The sequence below is a fragment of the Gymnoscopelus microlampas genome (assembly GCF_963454915.1).
Source record: "Gymnoscopelus microlampas genome assembly, chromosome: 5".
Lineage (NCBI taxonomy): Eukaryota > Metazoa > Chordata > Actinopteri > Myctophiformes > Myctophidae > Gymnoscopelus > Gymnoscopelus microlampas.
The window spans coordinates 31,973,941-31,983,417 of NC_139942.1; the positions used below are offsets into that span (position 1 = coordinate 31,973,941).

General features: G+C 43.6%; 1 protein-coding gene across 5 annotated transcripts in view; it reads left to right on the plus strand.

The window, feature by feature from the left end:
* The window catches only part of LOC311045566 (histone-lysine N-methyltransferase 2C-like), a 91,682-nt gene extending 83,217 nt beyond the window's left edge, over positions 1–8,465 (plus strand). For all 5 annotated transcript variants that reach the window (XM_084057486.1, XM_084057489.1, XM_084057488.1 and 2 more), the window contains 11 exons: positions 139–421; positions 1,140–1,279; positions 2,232–2,351; positions 2,459–3,578; positions 3,702–3,838; positions 5,516–5,658; positions 5,750–5,924; positions 6,015–6,131; positions 6,214–6,287; positions 6,422–6,530; positions 6,622–8,465. In XM_084057486.1, the coding sequence (XP_083913612.1) occupies positions 139–421; positions 1,140–1,279; positions 2,232–2,351; positions 2,459–3,578; positions 3,702–3,838; positions 5,516–5,658; positions 5,750–5,924; positions 6,015–6,131; positions 6,214–6,287; positions 6,422–6,530; positions 6,622–6,714 (2,511 nt within the window). In that variant the 3' untranslated portion in view covers positions 6,715–8,465. The remainder of the gene's footprint in view (positions 1–138; positions 422–1,139; positions 1,280–2,231; positions 2,352–2,458; positions 3,579–3,701; positions 3,839–5,515; positions 5,659–5,749; positions 5,925–6,014; positions 6,132–6,213; positions 6,288–6,421; positions 6,531–6,621) is intronic.
* Positions 8,466–9,477: the final 1,012 nt, after the last annotated feature.

The window sequence follows — 9,477 nt, forward strand, 5'->3', positions numbered from 1 at the left end:
ATGCGATTATCCCAATCGATTTCAATTACCAAGTGGCGATCGACCAGCTAACATTCTGTGACCGTCATAACCCTATTGTTGAGGTATATGTTTTCTAATAAGGACAGGACTGAGACTGTTCATGTGGCTTGGTTTCAGAACATCACAGGTGTGGTGGCAGCCATTTCCGACCTCCTCTGTGTGAAGATCCCTAGCAGCTATGAGGTCAGCAGCACCCCAGACAGGGGCCCCCTGGCCATGCTCAGTGGGCTGAGGGTGGGCCCACATGGCCTGGAGCATCGGTCCCCAATGCTCTTCCAGGGACGCGGTGACAGCGGACCTCCACATGGGGGCCATGGCCAGCTGATGAGGTCCAGCGGAGCACAGAGCGTTATGCAGCAGCATCACCAGCAGCCTCTCCGTTTCCAACCTGAGGGCCCAGGTGAGATAATATTATATAACCTGAATAAAAATAGATCTTAAAAAAAGTGCTCAATGCTTGAATACTCTGTCAAACCTTAACGACATCCTCAAAAAAATAACACAAAACACTAGGCCAGTCTCAATGTGCAATGGTGTCCCCCCAACCTCCTTAGAATTAATTAGCTCTTTTAACTATGTTTACAAATGGCCGTTTTGTCTTGCACATCATTATCCGTCTGGGGCTAAAGGCAGTGTCTGGCCCAGGTGCTGACAGGCATCCTTATTGATTTCAGACAGCGATCCTCTCAGCTAATGAAACAGAGTAATGATCCTTGGAGCACATTGGCGTGCAAACTGTCAACCCATCAGGCACGAGTCTAATGGATGTGGGCAGTTGGCATGTAAACCTTTTTAGATGAGAAAGTGGACACCTCATCATGACTGTACGGATGTAGGCATTTGTCTCCATTATCTAGCGTAATTACTTTTAGATCTTTAATTAGGTGCTCATCTTCCAAACTAATGTTTGTTTGATTTTACTATTGAACATCATACTGTGAGAAAGATCATTGTGAGAGGGCATGTTGTGAAACACTGTCCTCTATCTTCCTCTGTCAGTCTTGGCTGAAGTCATGCCTTTGGAGAAAAACACATAGGATGATCCTAGTGGGCTTGCTTCTAGGGCATACATGAGTAGTAGTTGTGTGTAATTGTTCTAAATTGTGTCTCTATTCCAGCCTCAGTTGCAGTCAGAGGATCTGATCAGAAACCCCCGGGCAGCCCTGGAACCAAGCCTCAGTGGTGCTGTCACTGCAAGGTAGTGGTTCTTGGAAACGGAGTGCAGAAATCCACCAAAGATATCCCTGCCCACAAACAGGTAGTGATCTCCAGATGCATAGTTTGGCATGTCCATCCATGGTTTCTCTTCTTATGCCATCCTGGGAAGACTTGTCTTGATCACTTCAAGGCTTTGAAACATAACAGAGTTGCATTACAACATCAGGAGGAGTGTGGGACAAATACTGTAATTCAATTCCAAAATACATGACTACACACAATATGTGCTGTAGTTGTAGTAGAGCCAGTTTCTCATAATGTAATGTTTACCGTGAAGAATCTTTAGCAATGAAAAGACATGGCCAGGTGGGCAGTCATTTTGTAACTACTGATAGTGTACGTGGTCTTGAACAGTCTTAATCCAGTCAAGATTTTCTTTTTGTCAAAACTGTCAATGTTTATGAAGTTGAAATGAGCAATTATGTAAACACTGACATTTCTGTCCAGTACCTCCATATTACATAACCATACCGAACAGGTTAGTTGATGGTTAGGTCTAAATTATTAAATCTATATTGGCCCGTTGAAAGCTGTCTATGCCAGACAGGCATGCTTATAGGCCATGGCTTATAATAGTGGTAGCTATTCCCAGGAGGCACTGTATAGACGGGTCATGACCAGAGGCCCAGACCTCACTTCAAAGGTTACGTTAATCCACATTCAGCCTCGAGGCCCACACACATACACATCTATACTTTACGTCCACACTCAACCACAGACACGCCCACATATGCATAGTAACACATATCCACTGATTATGCAAATCCTCCCTGTTGAAGTGCAATCCAGCCCAGAGCAATTAGTGGGTTAAGCAGTGTGCCCCACTGACTGGGGATGCCTCAGTTATTTGAATACCGTAGCCTTTTGATGTTTATTTCATAACTACATTTTTATTCCAATTTAACTTCAGTGAGGCATGTTGATCAGGCTTTAATTCATCACTGAATCATTTATTAAATATCCTCCTACTGTGACTCCCAACTTCTCTTCAGGAGGCTGAAGGTCAATTGAATTCCGAGGGGAACTTGGTCTTTTGCAGTCACAGCTGCTTCCTTCTCTATGCTTCTTCCCCGTCTTCATCCTCACAACCCGGATCAAACACAGAATCTAAGGTTTGTATGACAGCATACCTTGCATTAACATAACAATCTAAACAGGCAGAGAATATATTATGTTTTTTATGTGTGTTGTACATCATGTTCTGATCCGGTCTTTCCAGGAAACGATGGCCCTTCTGCCAGACTCGGAGGAGAAGGAGAGCCTCTCCAAAGCCCAGCACCAGTACAGCAACAACATGTCCTCTCTGGACGTCCATTGCCTGGCCCAGCTCCAGCCCAAACAGTCTCCCCCCTCCACCCCTCCCATCCCCTTCCCCACGGCCAGCGTGACACCAAAGACAGAGACCAAATCTGACACCATCAAAGTCACAGTGAAGTTGAAGACCCGGCCGAGGGCCCACCATGATGGCTGGCACCAGGGGAAGAGACACAAGGGCCTGCGCTGGAGGAAGTGGACGATCCAGGTGGTGGTGCACAGAGGGAACTCCCTCCTCCCAGATGAGGATAAGATCGATGAGCTCCTGAAGAAGCTGGGGGCCTCCCTGCGCCCGGCCTCCTCGCTCCGCGACCAGAGGCGCTGCTGTTTCTGCCACCAGCTGGGAGATGGCATCACAGACGGCCCCGCCAGGCTCCTCAACCTTGATCTGGACGTGTGGGTCCACCTCAACTGTGCCCTGTGGTCCACCGAGGTGTACGAGACCCAGGCGGGCGCCCTCATCAACGTGGAGATGGCGCTGCGACGCGGGCAGTCAGTCCGCTGCGCCTACTGCCAGCAGATGGGTGCCACCAGCGGCTGCCACCGCCTCCGGTGCACCAACGTCTACCACTTCACCTGTGCCCTGCAGGCTCACTGCACTTTCTTCAAGGACAAAACCATGTTGTGTCACGCCCACAGGCCCCGCGGCACCACTGGCCAGGCACTAGAGCACGAGCTGCGCTGCTTCGCTGTCTTTCGCCGCGTCTACGTCCAGAGGGACGAAGTGCGTCAGATGGCCGCTGCCATACGGCAGCCCGAGCTAGGCTACACCCTTCGTGTGGGCAGCCTGGTACTGCACGCCATTGGACAACTCACACCCCAGCAGATGGCTGCCTTCCACTCGGCCACTACCATCTTCCCAGTTGGCTACGAGGCTTGTCGAATCTACTGGAGCATGCGCCAAAGCAACCGGCGCTGCCGCTACGTGTGCTCTGTGGAGGAAAGAGATGATCAGCCAGAGTTCTGCATCCGGGTCATTGAACAGGGCTACCAAGAACTGCTTCTGGCTGACCATACTGCTAAAGGTATGCCTCCGATCACTCTTGTCAGAGGATTCAATTCAATCATGTAAGTTGTCCATGCATCCCAGCCATGTAAACAGATGATATGGTTTATAACGTTCTTGCTTATTTTTATTGTCCCACTAGGAGTGTGGGATAAAGTTCTCGGTACAGTCGCTGAGAGAAGAGCTGAAACCGGCACTCTGCAACTTTTTCCTGTGTACCTAAAAGGAGAGGACCTTTTTGGGCTCACGGTCTCTGCTGTCACCAAAATCACTGAATCGGTTTGTATCTGCTTTTCTGTGATTTTATAGAAAACTTAAAAGTTGCTTTAACTAGTAAACAGTGTGCGTAATATGTTCAATGTATACTGTCAATACAGTAAACAGTGTGCGGTATCCAATTCAGTACTGTCGGTAGACAATGACAGTCAACGGTGTATGAGATATCACAGAATAGAGATCGTGATATCATTAGCAGACTGTTAAGCTTAATTTATACTCTATTGCACAAGGGTATCCCTTGTGGAAAAAGTACAGATCTACTATTGATTGATTGCATCCGTTATCAACGAGTAAAGCAAGTACAATTTTGCACGCAATGCTGAAAGGATAACACAAAAAATACAATACAAATCATCATAAATAAAAGGTATATTTACAGAAACAGCGTGGCGAGGAGGGGGAGGGTACTCTGGAGGAAAGCTAGAAGACTTTCCCCCTGTTGTATATTTCAGACAGGTGCTCTTTTACGGGGGTTTTGAATGAGGATAGGGAGTCGCACCGTTTGATGGCTGGTGGAGCGTTCCACATTTTGGTGGCAGAATAGTAGAACGCCGTTTCTCACTCTAGTGAAGTATTTTGACAGATAACATGGGCACTGATCTTACAGGCCCATTGCAAGATGCTGTACTTTGTCCTCTACCCTGAGCCATCCCAGCCTAGTAAAGTGAGCTGGGGTTAGGTGAGTCCTGGGAGTGAGGTCTAGTAGTAGTTTATTTTGAGAGGTCTGTAGTAATGTTTTAGTGACATAGGTGCTAGAGTACCATGAGGTGATGCATAGTCAAAATGACACTGTATAGGGGCGCCCGCTGGCCTAGCGGTCCAGGCGCATACCACATATGCTGGTAATCCAGTTTGACAGCGTATCGTGGGTTGGACTCCCGTTCCCGACGACCATTGCTGTGTGTCACCCCCCCCCCATCTCTCTCCCCATTTCCTGTCAGCCTACTTTCCTATCAATAAAGGCAGAAAAAGCCCCAGAAAATATCTTTTAAAAAAGATGACACTGTATGAGTGCTCCAGCTGGGGTCCTCAGTGCCGAATGATAAACGAGGAGATCCTGCCCTAACGGCTAATAAAGAGCTGCGAGGTGACACGTTATCTTGTAGATGTGTTCTGTTTGGGCTGAGGACTGCAGTTTCAACAGAGCAAAGACACATGGCTATCCAGTGTCATGTCAGTTACAACTTTGTTTTACTTTGATATACAACACTGGCATGCATTTTCACAGTGAAATGTCTACATGTTATCTTGTACTTCCGCTGCAGTACCTCGGTCTGACACCGGCACGCAACCAAGTACAAAATCGGATATTAGACCTCGCAGCGTTGTGGCTAACACGGGTTCAACGGGTATTGCGTAACTACTGTAGGTGGAGCATGCATCCAACTTGCATTGTTTTGGACTTCCATCGTTCTCTAGTTGGGAACCGGTCTAGTACTGTAAATGAGGCTAAATCCTTCCTGTAGCTTGCCTGGGTTAGAATCCGCCCTAGGGCTCCTTGCTGCATGTCACCCCCCCCCCCCCCCCCCCCTCTATCTCTCTCCTGCCTTTTCTATCTCTCTGCTCACTGTGTACGTCGAAATAAAGCAGAGATGCTGAAAACATAATCTAAAAAATAGAAATAAAACCAGTTCTTATCGAGGCTGTAGAATATAACCCTGTCCCGTTCTGTTCCAGCTCCCTGGAGTGGAAGCATGTGAGCAGTACTCCTTCCGCTATGGACGCAACCCTTTGATGGAGTTGCCACTCATGTTCAACCCTGCTGGCAGTGCCCGCTCCCAACCACGAATCAACCCCCCCTCCAAAACGCTAGTGATAAGGTAACTCTAAGATGACCCTTGTATACATAACATTACCATTGCATTCGACTCAAGGATGGCTGATCACTCAATCATCTTCCTTGTTACACAGGCCACAGCCCCAGGCTGTTACCAACAACAGCGCCAGGTCCAACCAGAATGTGGCCCAAGGAGAAGGTGGAGCCCCTCCCAGCAAGCCTCCAGTTGTGCATCCCAGGTCCTCCCAGTATCGTTGGATGAAGAGCGAGTGGAGAGCCAATGTCTATCTTGGCCGCTCCCGCATCCAGGTCAGTTTTGTACTACATGTGACATACTTACCAGTTCTAAAAAGGTTCCTGTAGACTGAATTAATCACTAAATGTTTTGTTTATTCACAGGGCCTGGGGCTGTTTTCTGCTAGGGACATTGAAAAACAAACCATGATGATTGAGTACAATGGAACTATCCTCCGAAATGAGGTTGCCATCAGTAAAGAAAAGCTCTATAGATCTCAGGTATGTTATGTTTTTTTTAATTATATATTGGTCTTTAGTTAAAAATTCTGCTTATTATTAATATTTATTCCCTCCCTTACAGAATCGAAGTGTGTTCATGTTTCGGATTGACAGCGAACATGTCGTTGATGCCTCTCGAACAGGGGGGCTAGCAAGGTACAGTAGACATTTTGAAAAACGTCAGGCTATAACTTGACTGTATCCCATTGATATGTATAATGTTATGAGTCTGATGAATCATATGAATGAAGTGTAACCATGCCATGTCCTGATGTGGTTCCGTTACAAAGGTATATCAACCACTCTTGTGCCCCAAACTGTGTCGCTGAGGTGGTGACGTTCGAAAGGGGTTACAAAATCATCATCAGCTGCAATCGCAGGATTGAGAAAGGAGAGGAGGTGGGTCGCTTGTCCATGAATCAAAATATCAATTTACCTCTGTACATGGGTTACATTCATGCTCACATTTTCCTCTTGCCCTGCTTTGCAGCTGTGCTTTGACTACCAGTTTGACACTGTGGATGGTCAGCACAAGATTGCCTGCCACTGTGGAGCTCCTGAATGCAGGAAGTGGATTAACTGAGCAAAACGAAAACATCAGAAAAAACACAAATGCATTCTTGCCATACTGTGTGGATGCCCTGATCTCTGTACAGAGATGAGCATTTCACACTGAAGTCATTATATGAATGAGCAGAAGGCCTGATCCCTTAGACGGGTGAATGAAATCCCATGTTGGCTAGTAGAGAGAGGGATGGGTGGAGGAATAGATATACGCAGGGCAGTAGCAGGATGTGACTTGTGCCATATGTGAGAGGCTCTGTATTATTGGATGTCCTCTGTCTGTCTATATGTATCTGTGTGTTGTTGGGTATACATAAGGCGCAAAATCCACCAGCGAATGATGGGAGAGAGCACTGTGCAGTGTGCGGCCTTATTGCTTACTAAGGGCAGGCCCTTTTGTTTCATGCCGTCAATGTATACCGTATGACTCAATGTAGACATCACTGAATGGGGAATGTACAGCAATGAATACCGCGAAGGGAATATTAACTTGCACTAAAAAAGAAACAAACACACACAAAAAAAAACTTTTAAGATACTTGATTCCATGAGTCAGTTTTATCATAGGTTTCTGTCATGTGATTTGTGTGGAATTCGAGAGGACGTTTTGTATTTATTACTGAGTGAATGAATTTTATTCTCAAAATGATGAGACAGTTAAAGAAGGCTAGACTGCTATTGTTTTTGAAGATTGAAGACATGCTGTTACTTTTGTACAAAATGTACATACAGAAAATTATAGGAATAACCGACCAAATACTACCTTAACCTTCGTGATGTTTGGGTGTTTTTAAATTGTTTTTGTTTTTTTGTTCTGTTTGTTGTTGAAATTTATTTAAGATGGACATTATGATTTGAGTTTGAGAGTATATATTATGATTATTCTGTACAGAATTTGTAAAATAACCACAATAATTCACAAAGTATTTTTGTTGTATGAAAAGTAAGGTATTGTAGCGTAGTGTTTTGTGACTTACACGTACTTTGACCACTCAAAAAGAAATATTTTTGTTGACTAACGTGGTAACGAGTTATCGGTTACAGAATCAAACAAACTCTTCAGATGGTAGGAGATTACTCTGATCTGTTTTGCTGTTAATCAGGTTTGATTTAAAGAACTGTGAATTAGGTTTTAAGCCACCCAAAACTGCTTTTAACTTTTTAACACCAGTAGGCATAGGAACCACCACCATGTTTTCCATCCGTTTATGTTTGTGTTTGTTTTTACATTGGGGGAAAATAATAAAATGACAAATAGGTGCAAACGTCTAATGATTTGCCAGTTAGACGAAACTAATGTGCAAGAAGAATCATGTGGGAATTTGGAACAGTAGGTGGTGCTACCTTTTTAGATGGAGAATGGCATTGTACTTTATCAAACATGTTTCATATACTGACACTTCACAAGTCACATGCTTAGAAATGGAAGAGTTTTGCGTGCACAATTTCAAGTTGACTGTAAAATTTTGGAGACAGTCTTAGAACTTGTAATGTATATGGCATGTATTTTTTTAACTTTCTGAAGACTCAATTGTATATATTTTCTCAATGAATGGTTGTAACAAAATTGTTTCTTGGATATTTTTCTTCTCTTGTATGATAGTACATCATCCTGCCAGTGTGTTTGTGCTACATTTTTCTTGGTCCTGTAAAGTAGTCTGAAATGTTTTTTTGAAAAATGCCTTTTGAAGTGTACAGAGTAATATGAGGTTTGGAGTTTGTGGAATTGAATTTAGAAACATTTACAAAAATAAACTATTTTACATCTTATGCTGCGTGCAAGACATTACTAATTTCCAGTCTCTTATAGTTCAATGTAAGTCATTTCTCCAAAGCTTAATGTATCAATACTGTCTCTAGAACTTGCCTTGTGAAGTAAAGAAAAGTCAAAAGGTAGTAGACCATTTCCTGAATTGTAATCAATGAAAATACACTGACATAAATTGGGACTTACATTCAAACTTGTTATGCTTAAGATGGCTGGGTGTAATTCTGTTTATATAACACAATCCATGATTTATATACAGTCAATGGATCCAACAAGGTGAAGGATCAGCATCTCTAGTCTCTCTGCAATCGCTACCCACTGGTGACACCTACTGGACAAACCACAGTTATCCACAGTTCAATTAAGGTTATTGTACAGGTAATTAAAACATTTGTAGGTATTTTCTTATAAAAAGTGGCATGTCATACACAGGACTTTGGTATAACTTGAAAAGCAGTTATCGAGATTTGGTAATGCTATTTAATACAATGCTAAATAGTACATGATGGAAGTTACACATACCTGTACGAACCTGTTATAGACAAGAATTTAATATTGCCCAAATATTGTTATTGTTGATAAATAATAGGAAAGGATAAATGCTATTTAGTACAATTTGCTTAAATGGCATTAATTACCACAATCTTTCAGCAACTGCTTGGCCTATTTGAACAATATGTGATATTGGGGGTTGTTGAGGATGCTGATTGCTGAATCCATCTCTGACATTTTCAAAATTCTAATTGGCAGTTAAACCGGAAATTAAGATGTTTCAGAGGACACTGAATCCATTGGATTAGTAGTACAATCATTACAGACAGTATTTACTTGAAATAACTAATTACATTCTGAATGAGTACAATCATTGCATAATCCTGGTACAATGGCAGATAACTCCAGCCTCACCAGAATATCAGCATGAAGTATAATACAAGTTTTAAAAAAAAGTAGAACAGTCCACTCAAGTATATTGAAACTATCAGCAAATATTTCTGTTCTAGTTCCACAGTACGT